At 34.8% G+C, this 17,871-nt stretch overlaps 1 protein-coding gene across 1 annotated transcript in view; it reads right to left on the bottom strand.

The window, feature by feature from the left end:
• LOC138153077 (piwi-like protein 1) overlaps nt 1-17,871 on the bottom strand; it is a 49,600-nt gene that overhangs the window by 13,284 nt on the left and 18,445 nt on the right. Inside the window, exons 5-16 of the mRNA XM_069077483.1 lie at nt 17,263-17,477; nt 15,858-15,979; nt 14,600-14,680; nt 12,368-12,565; nt 11,690-11,801; nt 8,777-8,903; nt 8,387-8,504; nt 7,438-7,552; nt 6,253-6,440; nt 3,795-3,867; nt 1,139-1,339; nt 515-618 (exon numbers count right to left, since the gene is read on the bottom strand). Of these exons, the coding sequence (XP_068933584.1) occupies nt 515-618; nt 1,139-1,339; nt 3,795-3,867; nt 6,253-6,440; nt 7,438-7,552; nt 8,387-8,504; nt 8,777-8,903; nt 11,690-11,801; nt 12,368-12,565; nt 14,600-14,680; nt 15,858-15,979; nt 17,263-17,477 (1,654 nt within the window). The remainder of the gene's footprint in view (nt 1-514; nt 619-1,138; nt 1,340-3,794; nt 3,868-6,252; nt 6,441-7,437; nt 7,553-8,386; nt 8,505-8,776; nt 8,904-11,689; nt 11,802-12,367; nt 12,566-14,599; nt 14,681-15,857; nt 15,980-17,262; nt 17,478-17,871) is intronic.

Raw genomic sequence — 17,871 nt, 5'->3', positions numbered from 1 at the left:
GACAGCTCTGTAGAATGGGGAAAAGGTGAAAGGCACAATGGGAAAGATAGGTGATAGAAAAGCAAAAAAATCAATAAAATGTATTTTTAAAAAAAGGATTTGGCCATCAGGCAACTAGACAAGTTACTCATTTTTGCCCTTTCCAAAAGACAAATGGCTCTATTTTATACAATTCCCAACTCTTCTACCTAGACCCTAGTCACCAAGTATTCTGCATGATTCTATAAACCAGTGACATTTCTTGCTTCTCCTCAACTTTTAAAGTCCAATAGGTATCTCTCTGGTTCCTCTAGATGATGATTTTAGTGGGGGAAAGTTCGCTAGGCCTTGGCTTCCACTGAGAGTGTCCAAGGAAAACTAAATAGCCACAGGATCAGAGAGACATTAGCCACAGAAAAGAATACTACCCACCAACTCATCCTCTTTTCCTTGACTTCTTGTTTGGTCTCTTTCCATTTCTGTCATAGCTCTGGATTTTATCTGTAAAATTCACTCTACAGCAAACCTTCCTTACCGTGTCATTCCTTCATTGATACTAGCAACAAATCCTGCAATTGACCTTCGCCCAGCAGTAGTGTCATGGTAACAATCAATACCAATAATCATTGCTAGCTTTAGCTTGAGAGAAAAAAAAAAGCAAATTCAGTCACATAAGTATAATATTTTAAATCAAGGAGATGCAAAATCAAATGATAAAAAATTAATATGACCAATCTTAGAGATTGATGATATGATGGGGGCAGAGTGATATAAAACCCAGAAGATATCAACAAAAAATATTTTAACAAAATCAAGGAGATATATTTTCTTAAAATGAATACAAGTAGTACTAGTTAAGTACTAATTTAGCTTTATTTAGTTTTTTTCCTTTCCATATTTAGTCATTTCTTTGTTTATATGAATAATTAAAGTTTACTACTCTTAAATTGAATTAAAATTAAAAGTTTTACCTAAATCCTTTATTTTTTGACTTACTGCATCTGCATTTCTTCTGTAAATTAACATCTGTTCTGATCACCAAGCTGATACTTAAGTGGCTTAAAAAAACCATTGTAAAATTTTAGATTTCTATGTAACTACTGTTAAACTCAGATTAAATGCATCAAAAACAAGAAGAATACAATAAAATCAAACTTACGGGCATATCAACCCTCCAAAGTTCTCCTCCCATTTTGCAATTCATCTGAAGGGCAATCTTTGTAGCAATGGCCATTACAGTTTGTTGCTTGCCTAAGGTTCTTGCTATCACACACTGACTTGGAGTAGGACAGTCTGTACATAAGTATTTTTTTATAGCATCATACTTGTCTTTCCGATTACTAGACAACAGACAAACTACCTTAGGGGAAAAAACACAGAAAAACAACCAAAAATAAAATAATTTCAGCTTAACTTCTCTACAGACAAATTATTGTAATAGATGAAGTAATTATGTATTTCCTTTTTTTTTTGCTTTCTTGAAGGGGGGAAGACAGGGCCATTGGGGTTAAGTGACTTGCCCAAGGTCACATGGCTAGTGTTACGTGTCTGAGGCCAGATTTGAACTCAGGTTCTCCTGACTCCAGGGCTGGTGCTCTATTCACTGTGCCACCTACTGCCCCATAACTATATATTTCTTAACTATCACATAGCTAATTGGACTATAGCATATAAAATTCTTAATTCTCATGAAATCTGAATTTCAAATATTTATGGTAACAGCAAAAATGGCTTGAAGGAGAAAATACTATCCCCTACCTACCCATTTGCAGCAGTGAAAGATTCACAAGTGTAGTACACTGCACATATTTTCAAGACATTTGCTATACTGACTGGTTATCCAACTTTTTTTCCTGTTTTGTCTTTAAAATATTGTCTACATGGAATGGCTTTCTAGGATGGAGAATAGGAAATTGTAGTGATATTTTAAAATACCAATAAAAACATTGCTGTTCAGTCATTTTACAGACATGTCTGATTTTGTGATCCCATTGTCAAAAATACGAGAGTAGTTTGCCACTTACTTCTCCAAATAATTTTATATATGAGGAAATTGAGGCAAATCTGGTCAAGTGACTTACCTAGGGTCACACAGCTAGTATGCGTCTGACCAGATTTGAAAACTGAGGAAGATGAGTTTTCCTGCCTCCAGACCCAACATGCCACCTAGCTGCCCTAATAAAAACTTACAGGGGGAGGGGGAAGGCTACATGTAGAATATGAGTACTATGGACATTCAAATGAAATTGTTAGGGGAGAAAAGTGGTTCACAAGCAATCATACAGGAAGTTTAAGTGCTATTTATTTAACACAACAAAGATAATCCAGAGTAAGATAAAATGCAATTTCCTCACCCACATACCCCACACTTGATAGTGAGGCAAACTGGGATCTCAAGCTGTTCCTGCCTCCTTTTAATCACACTGTTCCCTCATAGCTGGCAATAAATACACTATTCTTCCACCTCATTTTAACATCCTACCTACTAAGGAACAGGTTATATGCACCTCTCCATGGAGCCATCTGCATATCAGCATGTCCCTCTTCCTTGCCCCAGTAATGATCATCACTTACCATGTTTTTTATTCCTCTTCTCACTCTTTATGTCCAGTTTTGTATCCTAGTTATTTTTAGTATATCTTCCCTGTGCTACTCAATTCTGAGCGTTCTAGGAATAGGGACCTATTTCTTAACCTTTTTTCTCTACTACTACTTAGCTCACAACAGCTACTAGTAAATGTTTGTTTCCTTTTACAGATTGGTGAAACTGTTTCCAACACTACTCCTTTTGTACCCCTTCACAATTCAGCTAAATATAGCAACAGTAACCTAAGGGTGGCATTTAATTATAGAAATAAAGGGCCTAGAAAGAATACAATCCCTATTTCTTTATGCCCCAGCCCAAAGTTCATTTTTATCTAAGGGTAGCTTGCATCCTCCCAACATACTACACTTGCCCACTGGCCAAAAAGCACTCTAGAAAGGATAGGCAACAATGTAGTACTTCTACAATTTTCTCAAGAATCTAAGTTAAAATAACGAAAGTAAGTGAACAAGTATTTCTTTGCTCTCACTAGCATATGTATTACAAAACTAGTAGAAAAATATTTTAAGTCATAGATTTAGATCTGGAAGTAACCTGCACAATTGAACAATGTACGAGATTCAATACACTCGAAATAATTAGGTGCTTTCTGTTTTCAAGGTACTGGGGATACCAAAAGATCATGTGATCAAAGACTGTGAAGTTCCTTCCAACTCTTGATTCTCACTCTGGAACACTATATACCATACTAATCTTTGGTATTTGGTAGGTGGGGAGGTAATTATCTAGTTGGAGAAACAAGACAAATATATAGGAAACAAATTAATAAATTGATGCTAACTGGAGGGGGTACATATTGTAAATACAGTTGAATTAAGAATGGGGACAGAGCTAAGTATATTGATATATGGAACTAAGAGAAGTTTGATGACATAATTATGAAGAAATCAAGGCTTGTGTTAAACTTTGAATGGGAAAATTTAAAAAGACAGAGTGAGAGTGAAGTATGAGACAGAGAAAAAGGACTAGCATGAACAAAGGCATTCCAGATACATATGAGCATGGTCTATAGATTACTTTGGTCTTAGCTCAAGAACACAGGATAGCACTAAGTTAAATAGGCTTTTCTAAGCTAGTCTAGGAACCTCATCCCCAATTACAAAGCACTTTTCTGGAGGAAAAAATGCATTCCAAGTTCTCAATAGCTAAATCTTAAACTTTTAAACAGAACTTCAGTTAGAAAATGCCTGTACATAAATTAGCTACCTACAATTTGAGTATCTGATGTAACTTTTTGCTGTAAGACTCGAAGATAGGCTTCAGTTCTATCGTCCACTTCAATCCTAGGAAAAGAATTTATTTACATTCAGAAGGCAGCAAAAATTAAAGATTCATGCAATTGTAGGGAGGGTAGAATTCATACAAATCATATTAACTTAAGATTTTACGTACTGAGAAATTATCCATGAAACCCAAACTTTAAAAGAAGAATAAAAAAATACATTAAGGACACAAACCCAAACTTCAATAACAACAATAATAACTAATGTTGGTATAGCATTCTATGTGCCAGGCACTGTGCTAAAACTGGGAAGTTAAGTGCTATTATTGCCTCATTTTAAAGTTGAGGAAACTGAAGCAAACAGATTGACAAATAAATTAGGCTGAATTTGAACTCAGATCTTCTTTTCTCCAGGCTGGGTGCTCTATCTGTGGCCAAAAGCAAATGCTGCTAAAATATGGGAATTTTTTTTAACTGCCTTAGAAATAAAGGAGAGGGGAGAGTTTTTCAGTACTACAAAAAATTAATATTTAATAACAATAACAAACACTTTAAATGCTACAACTGTACTGAAAGCATCACATTCCTCCTTTTGTAAGTAAGTTGTAGTTAGGAATAAGGAACTTCTGAGTTATCAGTCTGTCCACATTCATACTAACTTCCAACAACTGTCTAAATGCTTAATCTCCTTTTTTTGTCCAAGAACTAATAACAGCTTACCTCCTAGTAGCTAAGCCAGAATTACAGAAAGTTAACAAGTATTTGGATCTAATGTTTTTCCTTTCAGCCAATTTGACCTCAGACACAATATGACTGAGAAATCATGGGAGAACATCTGTAACGACTGAAGTTTGTTTTTTTAAATGGGTGCACAGCCCATAGTTTTCCATTGGGCTAGAGATGGCAGTTGTTTGGGACCCTAAGACCATGAAGGTAGTAACAGAAGGGAAAGACCTATTCACTGATTTTCCTCTTTTTGTCCCAGGCAATGACAAGCAAAGTGCCCTTCTTTAATTTAACTTTCTTTTCCCTGTCTAAGAAGCAAAGGCCTCTTAGAGAGAGGGTCTTCCTGGTGATGCTAATTTTTGTTTTTAAGTTTAAGTGGGAGAATTGTAGAGAACTCATTTTTATTCAAGCTCTTCTCATAGTATATGCAAAAGATCAAAATAATCGAATTTGTTCAAAGTTGTCACCAACACAGTTAAAAAACAAGCTAATAAGGAGGCTCACAAAAATCAACATAGTTAAGCCTTCATTCAACAACTCAAACATTATCAATTCAGTTTCATACTCACACACAGCCATCTTTTCATATTTATCACTAGATTAAATAATATGCATTGAAATAATCATAATATACATTTATATAATCTATACATAATTTATATAATCTTTACATAATTGTTTTAATGCTCACATATAAGAACTGCCACCAAAATATCAATAGATTGGTTGAACACATGTGTAATCGGAATGCAAATTTAAAGATCTTCCTTGCCCGTAGGCTAAAGTGCACCTGGAGCCTGGGGTGGGAGGCTTGTTTTTTCAGTAGATACTTTGTGATTCGCCAGTGGGTCAAGAAAGTTGTTACATTCTCTGAACCAGGAGAAGGCTATATAAGCCCTGATGTGTAGCTTTGTTTTGGGGCTCACTTTGAGAAGTGTTCTGTGATTTGATCAGATGAAACTCTGGGAAGCCATTGTTGAGAGTCCCCCAGCTTTGAAAAACCCAGATGTTGCTTTGGTATGGATGTAATGGTTGGACAGTTTGGAAAGCTGTCTACTTGATCTGTTTCTGTCTTGATAATTCTGTCTGTATACTCTGAAGTTCAGGGTGCTGACCTTTCCCCCCTGAACTAGGTAAACAATACATGTTTGACTGATTAAAGTAAGCTTGTTAATCCATTTTGAGTTGCTTTCCTTTATCAAAGCAGATCCAAGAACCTGTATTGGCAGCAAACCCTGGGGACACTTGGGGTGCTTGCTGCTACAACATGCTGCTTATAATATGTGATAATCATTTGTTTCAAGGGAAAAGGGAACATGAACTTCAGATTCTGTAAAAGTTATTAATCCTTCAGTATTATGGTACTCAAAATGTTTTCTCTAGGCCTTTAAGGAAGCAAAATTTCAAAACATCAGTATAATATTTCAAACATATCTGAAACAGGTTTTCCATTATTTCTTCATTACTAATACTAGAGAATGCCTTCCTAAACATATATTCAAAATGTTATAGTAAATAATACTTAATGCTAGATCTGGTTTCAGATCTTTAACCATTTATAATCTTAACCGTTTAATCAGTTACTTTTCCTTCACTATTCTTCAGCCTCATCCAAATAGAATGATTTCTGCAAAATAACTCTTTAGGTTTAAATTTAGTGTACTAATAGTCAACATCCAAAATAAGAGAAAAGTTAGAATTTATTTAAAGCTGTACTTACATTATTGCTTTTTTCATTTGTATGCCCATGGCAGGTGTAACTTTAAATAGGTTTTGTATTAGTGAATTGGCAGCCTCATAATTTCTTCTAGTGTAAATCAATAACCAATTATCTAGTGGTTTGACACTAATTAATGGAGCACCTCTTGTTTCTTTTGACCAATCTGCAAATTGTGGATTATAGTCAAACTAAAAGAGAAAGTTTGAAAACAGATTATAAAACCCTGCTATATATCACCAGGTAAGCTGTATTTGAGCCCTACCCTAATAAAAGCTATGGTTATAATGGTTTACAAAAGAACATTTTATTCCTAAGGGTATCTAAAACTGATTTAATATGCAACAAAATTAGTAAATTGACTTAAATTTTTCAATCCTGGAGTAGAGAGAATAAATACCACCAGATTCTACAATGACTTTACTGTGTCACAAAACTTTTTGCTTTTCTAACATATAATTTTCCTTTTTTTAGTAGGGTATATAAAGCCTGTGTTTTACAATACAAATTAGCACCTAAAAAAACCCCAACAACATATGATCCTTGAGAGAGGGTACTCTGAGAAGTCCCCAATCCAGGTTTAGTAATTATTGTTGTATTTCTGTAAGTTCACCTTTTTGATATACTATTATAAAAATAATGATGGCAAAAGCACTTTTACATATATCATAAGCAACTAAGAACTGTTAGGTTAAAAAACAAACCACTTACCACTAGATTTTACAGAAGCCAAACTAATCTCATAAAGTACTGTTATGTCATATGAAAGTGTTTAGAACTTTGTTGTCAGTATCCTGATTTGAGTGTCAATCCCTGAAAATCTTTCAACACCACTCTCCCCCATTTAAAAAATCAGTCTTGTGCCCAAATACATTCTAGCCTGTACCCTTATTTAGAAGGCAGGAAGGAGAACTATAAGGCACAAAATCAACAGTGTTTTTGGAAAGTGTGCAAGCAGTCCAAGGTAAAGAAGGGAGCCCTGCTAGCTGTCTTCCTGACACACTGTTTGAAAAGATCTACTCTACAATCGAAGTTCTAATAGTCCCTTCCCTACCACGTCCCATCCTCCACCCCTCTCATGTGGTACTAGTCCTTAAAGAATAGTTTTCTAGCTTTGCAAAATATATGACTGAATTAAATTATTTTACTTTCAACCAAATATAAGAAAACAACTTAGGCAATCTTAACTGTTTTTCCTCCTTGGTGAATCTTTTCTGCTTGCAATATTCTTCCAGAGAATGACAGTAAGTTGGAGTCAAAGCTCAAACCCCAGTCACGGAGCTCCTTCTGAACATTGTCATCTCTGTTAATTTAAAATATTGGGATACAAAACAAATTAAAACAACAAACTATAGCCCCAAGTAAATTATTTTATAATAGTTCTTAGGGTCAGAATTTTTAGGCTTTTTTCCCTTCAGGATATTATTTTCACAGAAATAACCACAAAAATGCCTTATATATCTGCTATTATATTGTTTCATCCAGCTTTCTCTAATGGAATTCTTCTGATCCCTCAGGCTGCTTACTTCTACTGAATCATCCATGCAAAACTGCTTAATTACAAGATTTGTTTAAATAAATTCTGCTTTTCTACCCTGCTATGCTCCGTCCTGGGTAGACCACATCTAAACTATTACATTCAATTCTGTACACCAAATTAGGAAAGACATTGATAAGAAGGGGAAAGACCTAAAGGAGGACAATAAAAAGGATGAAAGGCCTTGAATCCATGCCATGTACAGCATTGGCTAAAAGACATGGGGATTTTAATCTAGTTTAATCTAGATTCCAGGTACACTTGATTTTTCATATATATATATATATATATAACAAACTTATGTACTTGACCCCAAGGGAAGAATGAGGAGAAAGGAATGGGAGCTGCAAAGAGGCAGATTTAGGTTTCATAAATGGAATAGCTGTTGCAAAAGCTACTTGTCTTGTTGGACATGTTTTCAATTATGGCTTGTACTGAGGTCCTTTCTAACTCTGAAATTTTATGTGATACTTAACTCACTAAATATGTTGAGACTATTTAATGAAATTCTGACAGATTATCACATATTGTAATGACTGATTAATATAAAAATTTTATTTAATATGTCATTTAACCCATTATATTTTTCAGGAGACCTACTTGTGAATATAGTCAATGAGTCTTCCAACTTCATGTTGCCTTTGTTCTGGTGTCAATCTTGTATGAACAGCTAAATCTTTCATCACATTAAAATCATTTCTCATTTTATCAGTTAGACCTTTAAATGCAAATATGGCAGATATGTTTAAACAAAGAAAACTTTACTTAGAAAATAAGGAAAATGGGGGGAAAAGGGGAATAGAGTAATAATAGGAGACACAGAAGATACTGAAGCTGAGAAGTAGGAAGCACAAATAAGGTTAATTCATGTCTCTCAGGTAAACAGAGGCCAAAAAATTAGAAGGAGTTAATTATTCTAGGAAAAATGTTAAGTACAAAGATGATAAAATAAGCCTGTCATTTCTCTCCAGAACAAATAAAATTTAATACCTGTGAGGAAGCAGAGTTCAGGCATGAGCAAAGCAGGTCCTGGTAAGACACCACCAGGGCCCCTTCTCCTCTTAGGCTGGCTGACCAAAACTGGCTGTTTTAAGTCAGTGATTTCTGTGTTATATTGCTGTTTAATAGAAGGAAGAAAAACTGTCACCATTAATGATAATCCTTAGTAACAGTCACAATAACAAACAAACTTAAGTGCAGTTTTGAGAACAAGAATGGATGCTAATAGCTATCTTAGTTATTTACTTTTAAATCCAATCTTGGAAATAATGTCACCTTTTTCCCTGTGAAATTTCATGGCCAAAAGAAATACTAGAATGTTCTTACCAATAGCCTCACTGAATACTGAGACTACTAACTACAATATTAGTTATTTTTAAATTTAGTTATGTAAAGAAGGGTTCTTTGTGGTACAATGGGAATAATCCTGGATTTAGTAATCAGTTTATCTATGTTTGATTCCTACTTAACCACCCTGGGTTGCCTCTTCATTTGTAAAATAAGGGAGTTGGACAGTCTCTTCCAGCTCTAAATCTTTAAAAGATATGTTTTGTTTCACAAGTCACGTGTTAAACTTTAAAGTTTTAGTCTTCACAATTCTTCTTGTCCAAGTATATTCATATTACAGTCTTAGCACCTCTAAAAAGAACTTTAATGCTGTTTTAAGGGAGTCTATGCTGTGAAACCAGATTATTGGCATTTTAATACTTGTAATAGAGAGCCATGCTGTACATTAAAGCAAGTAGAGCAATGAGATATTACATGTGTATCATAAAAAGTAAATATTATATAAATTACACACTATTTTAATGGCCTATCGTAAGCAAAAAGCCATTTTTAATGGTAGATAATGAATCTCTGTAAATTCTCATATGACAAACTTCTTCTTGGATTCTCTCAACCATAATTCATAAATTGTGAGGATATCTTCAAAGCCAAATCCATATAGTTTTCAAAGCTTTTGACAGTAAGTCATGCCTCTTCACTCTTCAATGTCTATTTAAAGTATCTGTTTCTCACCTAATTTCCTATGCCTTTAGCAATTTTGGTGGTTTATTCTATGTGGTTGTATCAAACCACTTAGGGGACTCAGGGAACCATATTTTCACTCTTTTTTTTTTCTTTTTGGAGGGCAGTTGGGGTTAAGTGACTTGCCCAAGGTCACATGGTTAGTTTTTGTGTTAAGTGTCTGAGGCCGGATTTGAACTCAAGTGTCCTCCTGACTCCAGGGCCGGTGCTCTATTCACTGTGCCACCTAGCCGCCCCTGGGAACCATATTTTCTTCCTTACTTTTATCACTACTCATATGATATTATGTCAATTCACAGGATTTCCCTTGACTTCCCACCACCCCAGTTCAGATTCATATGACACTGTCTACAGTTATCCCCAACAGCAACCTTGACTAAGTGCTCCTTTCTTCTTAGTTCTGCCTATTAGGTCTCACCCCATCTTGAAAGATATTAAAAAGTTTATTTATGGTTCTTAATTCCTTATATCCAGCCCCTTCTATCCAAGCACCACTTTTTCCTTCATTCCTATTATTTCACTGTTAAAGAAAATTCCTAGATGAGCAAAACCCCTTTTTACCAATGCAGATTGCACCTTTGCTGCAACATACAGTTCAGAAAGTTGTCCAGAGCACTGAGAGGTTAGGTAAGCCCTGTCATACTTTGTCAGAGACAAAGTTTTAAATTAAGGTCTTACTTTTTCCAAGGCCTGCTCTCTATCCACTACATATGTGTTGTTAAACTCAAATAGAAATGGAGGTAATTAAACTGTACATGAGGCTCCCTGTGGGCTGCATTTTGACTTAGTTTTGAAATGCAATATTATCTGTTGTGTTTTATTTTATATTAATTTTGCTATATTTATTTTAATATAGTTTGGACTACAGTTGGGAGTGTTGTGGGTCATGTGTTTGGCACCTTTGTGCTATGCTATGCTGATTCTTCTTTCATCACAGGTTATAGAGCAACAGAGTTGGAAAAGACCTCAAAGGTCATATAATTTCAGCCTAGAGCAGGAATACCATTTGCAACATTCCTGACATGTTATCTAGCTTCTCTAAGGCCCCAGTAACAAACTATTCACTATCAAGTATGACAGCTCATTTTAAATAGTTTTCTTAATGTAAAGATGAAATATACCTATACATCAACTAGTTTTAATCCTTCCTAGAGACAAATAAAACAAATCTGATTCTTATTCCAGAGAGGGTTCTCCAAATACTTGAAGATTACAAGTATCTTCCCTAAGTAGCTCCTTCCTCAACCAAAATATTCCTACTTATTTTCACCTGATTTCTTTATTGTAGTTTCACATCTTATCATCATATCTGGGTTGTCTTCCAGTTCATCAATGTCAGAATGCTGCCTACACTAAAGACTCTCAGCCACTGAAGAATATATAGTAATTTCTAATCACCCACCTTCTCACAACTAGTAATATCTAACTGTTGAGACTAAAGGATCAAAATACCTTCTAGACCACCCATACCTTTCTCTCTGCCACAATGACAAGGTTTTATTAAGGGAGGAAGAGAGTAGCTTAGAAACACTTCTTTATTTCTACTATTACCACCTTAAATCAAGGCCTTGTCATCATCTCATGATGACATGATAAAAATCCCCATAAAACTCTAATGCTAGTTCCCACTGCCCAGCACAGACAGCTAGGTGGTGCAGTGGATGGAACACAGCGATTCTGGCTGCTCAGACACCCCTCTTCCTAAATAGCTGAAGTTGCTAAGTAGGTGACATTCAGATTAGTAAGGTACTATTACTTACTGTATAGGTGTATATATCTGTGTTTTTATTCTGTGTATATCATTATAATCTACCTTGAGAACATAAATGAGAGAAAAAGGGAACCACATAAGTTTATTAGGGCTTATTTCTATACCTTTCTGTAGTAGTCTAAAAAGCTGATTTCAGAACCATCTGCTTTTTTAAAGGTGCTTCTTGGATTCTGCTCCCAGTCAATATCATCTACTCTATAGGTTTTATTGTTGTACCTGTGAAGCAATTCCAGGAATTTCAATAATCCATAAATGACAATTGCCAGTTTTTACTATAAATAAGATTAGATAGCAGAAAAGAAATTAAATTGTTCTTCTGATTTAATAGTTCTGAGGGTGACAGAATATTAAAACTTTGGTCTTTTCTAGAGCAAAATTTTTTTTTACTTAGCTCTAAATGCACTATTTAAAAGACCTAGAAAGAAGGACATTCTAAAGAGGCTGTTCTGGATAATTGAGAGAGGTAGCCATCTTTGAATTAATACTCCAGAAAAACAGGCCATTAAAGATTTTCCTGTGATGTTGCTTTTACACTTTAAAGTATAGGTAAAATGTACAGCAAGTCAGTCCTTTAAACAAAGCTATGTAATTCTGAGATAGGCCCAATGGGACAACTATTTCTCCCCTACTCCTGGTCTCCATAAGAATTCAACTGGCCTGTCAGCCACAGGTTCAGTCTGTATTTATGAAGAACATGTATTCAGAGCAACATACCCTTACTGTGAAGAATTACATAAAGACTTTAGAAAATTATAAAGTAAAAACAAATTGAGCTTTCTCACTTGGTAAGAACGATTAATCCTATTAATTCTTTAGAGACTTGTTCTTGAAATCGATGTTCACCAAACTGTTGATACAGGCTGAACATAAAATCTAAAACAGTTTCACTTCGAAGAACTTTATGGCTTACATCAGTGCATAGCATAATGTTATTCTCATATTGAAGAATAGAGGTAGTGAATCCTGGCCAAATCACCAACCTGTGAAAGAGTTTAAGAAATTTTTAGAGGTTCTATTGTATAATTCATGTTTCTTTCATTTCTTTTCTACACTATACATTTAAACTTTAAAAAGTCAGTGAAAGCAAAGTTTCATTTGGTAATTTGATTAGTCTCTTTAAACTGTCAATAGTTTTTTTTGGTGGGGGGAAGAATATCTTAAACTTATTTTAAAATCATTTTCATTGAGGGATATATAGCAGATGAACTGTTTAGCTATTCATCTGAAAGACTAGAAGGAAGGTAGTATTTACTGGACTGAAAACTCAAAATGACTAAACATTGTGTTATAGTAGCCAAAAGAATGTGAAATGTTAAGTCTGTTCCCTCATTAAGTGTCCAGGTGATAATCTCATTCTACTCTGGCCTGGTAAAACCATATATTAAGTTTTACATTCTAGTCACTATAGTTTAGGAAAGATTTCACTAAACTGGAGAACATACAGGAGAATGTGAAAAACATGAAGATTCTCAAGGTCATACTATAATTATACTGGTTGAAGGATATTTAGCTTGGGAAAGAAAGGATTTGAGAGAGACATGATAATTTTCTTCCAATATCTGAAAATATGTCAAAAAGGATTAGCTTTTTTTCTGCTTGGTCCTATAAAACAGAACTACGAAGGAAAAAACAGATTCAAGATTAATATAAGGAAAAACTTACTAGCAAAATTAGAGGTGCCCAAAGTGGAAATGGACCATCTTCAGAGGTGGTGAATTTTCCTTCACAAAATGTCTTCAACCACAAGCCAAGGATAGTTTGTGGAGATGGGGGAAGGGAGGGGCAGGAAGGAAAGGGGGATGGATGACGACTGTTCAGGTGTCAACTGGATGTATGAGAGATCTAAGGCCTCTTTTAATTCTTAAATCACTAATTTATAGCCCAAAAGGTTCATCCAACCCCTTCAATGGGCAGATGTGACAACTGAAGCACAAACATATGTCTTGTCTTGCCCCAAGGTCACAAGCAGAGTATATGGGGTAGCTGAGATTCCATCTGAGCCCACATTCCTCAACTTAAATCTAACACCTATTGTATAAGTAGAGCCTTTGGGTAGCCTATGAGCAGAGCTCTACCTTTTGGTAGAGCCTTTGATTTTGCCCAATGTGAGACTTTATAAAATGAATTGTGCATCTGATGATTTTGGCTGTTAAATCTGTATTGTCTTGAAACATTCAAAAATTGATAAGATTTGGCTACAGACTTTATAAATTTAGCACTGACAATATTAAACTATCCTTCAAGTAACCTAAAAGACCCTTTGCTGCTCTTCCTACCTTATAATTCCTTTCTCACCTTACCCCCAACAAAAAAGAATAAAAATTTTTGTGTCCTATAATGTGGTATCAACAACCTAGATTTTAAATAAAGATTTCTGACTTTATACCTGATGTATACCAGGAAGTCAAAAGTGTCATTAAACTTTTTTTGTTTTGTTTTTGCTTTTTGAAGGGCAATTTGGAGTTAAGTGACTTGCCCAAGGTCACACGGCTAGTTTTGTGTATGTGTGTGTGTACGTGCATGTGAAGTTTCTGAGTCCAGATTTGAACTCAGGTCCTCCTGACTCCAGGGCCAGTGCTCTGCACCACCTAGCCACCCCAAGTCATTATACTTTTTATAGCAGAAACTGAGAGACATTGGGGCTCATACTTCAGTACTTTGGGCATTTTTCCTCATCTGAATAAAAGGAGTATTCGGTGGGGTGGCTAGGTGGTGCAATGAATAGAGCACAGGCCCTGGAGTCAAGAGGACCTGAGTTCAAATCCCACGTCAGATACTTAATACTTACTAGCCATGTGACCTTGGACAAGTCACTTAACCCCAATTGCCCTGCCTTTCCCCCTCCAAAAAGAAAAAAAAAATTTGAAAAGGAGTATTTAGTAATTAGCTAGTCTAACTCTAATCTGGCTCTAATATTCTAGGATTCTAATGTGAGCTTTTTTATCTAATGGTTAAAATACACATCAAATAAGACTTTCATTTCCAATCTCAAAATATCTAAGATATATACTAACCTATGATTTGGGATATTAATCGGATCACTTGGATTATAATAATTACGTCCAATTTGTTGCAAATTCATGATCTTCAAAAGCCTAGAAATAAAAAAGTCAGAAAAATTTTACTGGCATTTGTGTTCTTTTTCATTTTTGCTTACCCATATTACTACATTGACCCTACATATACTGGTGGATATATGTTGGTGTGTGAGCTTTCCTTTTCTCCTACAGTCAACTCATAATCTCTCCACCTTTTGTGATTCTTTGTCATGGCAAATGACCCTAAAGAGCTACATATTAATCTTAAAACTATCAACCTTACTAATGAGACAGATTCCAACAACTCTCATACTACCTCAGACCAATCAAACTGGCCAACGTAATTTAAAACCGCAAAAAACTAAATGCTAATTAGATTGTGAAAAAACAGGTATACATTAATTATTAGTATAACTGCAAACTCATACAACATTTTTGGAAACCAATCTAGCAGGATTTGGTAAAAAATAATCATACCCTTTAACTCATGTTCATTTATTGGGAATACACTCTGATAGTGTTATCAAAAACAAACAAACAAAAAGAGTCATCTGTTAAAAGTCTTTCCTAACAGCATCATTTGTAACTGCAAAACCTAGAATCTACCTAAACATCAAAGGAGGTAAATGGCCAAATAAATAAGATGTGGTATATTAATGTAACAGAATATTATAATTAAAACCAGTAAGCATAAGGAATAGATAAAAGTCTGGAAATAATATAAAGTGGAAAAAAGTAATATAAAGTAGAAAACACCCACAAGTACATACAACTAGAAAATGAATGGGAATGGAAAAAAGAATCTTAAGTGATTAAAAAATGTTATATTTTAGGTGTTTAAAGTGGTTTAAATACAAACAGCTATGTCATACAAAATTTTTAGAACTATATAAAGCTTCTCTTCAACATAATATGAACTAATAATAGCTAACAGCTAACATTTACTTATGTTATTATGTGCCAGGCTCTATGCTAAGTACTTTACAAATACGATCTCATTTGATCCTCCCAACAAACCTGGAAGTAGGTGTTATTATCCCCATTTTAAAGATAAGGAAACTGAGGCAAATAGTGACTAAATGACCTATCCAGGATCACACAGCAAGTATGTGTCTGAGGCACTATTTGAACTCAGGTCTTCCTGACTCCCTGCCTGGCACTCTATCTAATGCACCATCTAGTTGCCCTTGAAGATTCAACATTCTCAGTAAGAGACACTAAAGTTTTAACAAACCTCCTGAAAATAATGTTATAAAATTGTAAACAAGTTGGTGAGGTGGGTGGAAGTTCATTTGTTAAAGTGATCGTTATCTTCACAGTTTCTCCATTCCGAGTCTGACTAAACACCTCTGTAACCTGTGAAGAAGCATGAATAAATAAAAAAGCATTTATTAAGCATTCACTTTGTGCACCAAACACTGCGCGTAAAATACACTTAGAATAATGCTTAAGTGCTGGGAATGCAAACAGTAAAAAGACAGTCCCAGCTCTCTGAGAGTTCAAAATCTAACACGGGTGGTGATGTAGGGAGGAGAATAGCACACAATACAAAGACAGGCCCACAAATCCAAAGGATAAAATAGTGCAGATGGCAAGGCCCATAGTTACTTAAGTTATACACATGGAGTTAAGATGAAATACTAGGGGGCCTACAAGACAGATTGAGTATCCAGAAAGGCAATGGCAAGGAAAATGGCAAGGCCTGGTGGTCCTCTATTTCATCAAAAGAAATGGAATTATTAACTCTCAATTTATCCAAGCCCTGTGAAGTCAAACAGTAAGAGCAAAAGAGAGTGGCAAGAAGCAGAGTGCCTCTGATGATGGCAGCTTTTCCTGCAATCCAAATTCCCTGGATGGATCTTAGGACAGCCTAGGCTGGGCACAGGATAGAAGGCAAGGAATTAGAAACACTTCTATTAATGGTTAATTTTTTAAAGGAAAAATAAAGTTCTACAGCACAATATTAGTTCAGTTAGCTTTTAAACGCCTACAAATACAGTTATTCTTAACTACAAGGCATCTAAAGGATAGATTTCCTTAGCCAATACTAAAAAAATATTCTCCTATATTTTCTTTTTTGAGTTGCCTTTTTAAAATCATGATTTCATGTGAAAGGATATAATCTCTAAACACCCAAATATTCCCATTTGCATAGTACTTCAACATACTGTTAACAAAGAATGACATACAAACATAAAATGTATAACCCCAATATCAATAATGGCATTTTGGTACTATAAATCTTATGCCTTTAAAAATCCAGAATAATGGTAAATCTATATTGCGATTCAATTTTAATATCTGAAAATCATAATTAGGGAACTCACTTGACCTCCTAATGTCCCAGGCAACTCTTTAAAATTATAAGTTGCAGGAGGGTTACTGATCTGCATTGATAGAAGGACATTCTTAATTGAGAATTCCCTATATCAATGATATCACAAAATGGCTTTAAAAAAATTTAGGACTACCAAACAATGTAGCCCTAAGTTTAATTCCAAATTTCCATTTGGGACCCTTTAGGTATTCTCTTAAATGGATGTTATATTCTGAATTATCCAGTATCATAACTAGTGATTTCCCCTAACTTTAAAAAAAAAGTACCTTTAATATCAAAAGGAATTAAAAATAATCACAACCTTATTTTGTAGTCTTTTGGGTAGAAATAATATTGTCCCATCAAAAGCATGACACCTCCCTATTAATTCTTCATGTTGAAAAAGTAAAGCTGAACGGAGTCTTCTGGCTTCCATCTGTGGGTTATAGTCAATATGGTACTGATACAAAGCCCACTGGGGACGAGATGTCAATCGAAAGTGGTTTGTGCTTAATCTTACTACAATGCCTGAAGAACCTGAAAAACAGAGCAAGAGATTATCCAACTATGAAATATTTAAAGTGCTTAATTAGTCTTCAAATAAAAATCTAAGTAGATCAATTTCCTTGAAATAATAGGCAAAAAGAACAAAAGTATAGTCTCAACTATAACCAATTCTTTAAAGAACACTACCTCATCCATTTATCTAAGCAGATATAGAAGTTTACTCTCTATGTAATTAAGCCTACTCAAAGGTCTAATATTTATTAATACATATACTTGCCAAATATTCTCACTATATTATGAAAGAACTAGCCAATAACCCCCTAAATTAGAAACAATCAATGGCAAAGCAGAGAATTTTAACCATGTCATAACCATGAGATGCATTTTGACATGTTTATTTCAAATAAGATGTGAGAATTCTGGT

This window comes from Petaurus breviceps, unplaced genomic scaffold (genome assembly GCF_028583685.1).
Source record: "Petaurus breviceps papuanus isolate PSGF00001 unplaced genomic scaffold, PetGlider_PUasm1.0 100, whole genome shotgun sequence".
In the NCBI taxonomy this organism is placed as follows: Eukaryota; Metazoa; Chordata; class Mammalia; order Diprotodontia; family Petauridae; genus Petaurus; species Petaurus breviceps.
Note: the sequence above shows the minus strand (reverse complement) of the source record. Positions and strands in the feature narration are given on the sequence as shown.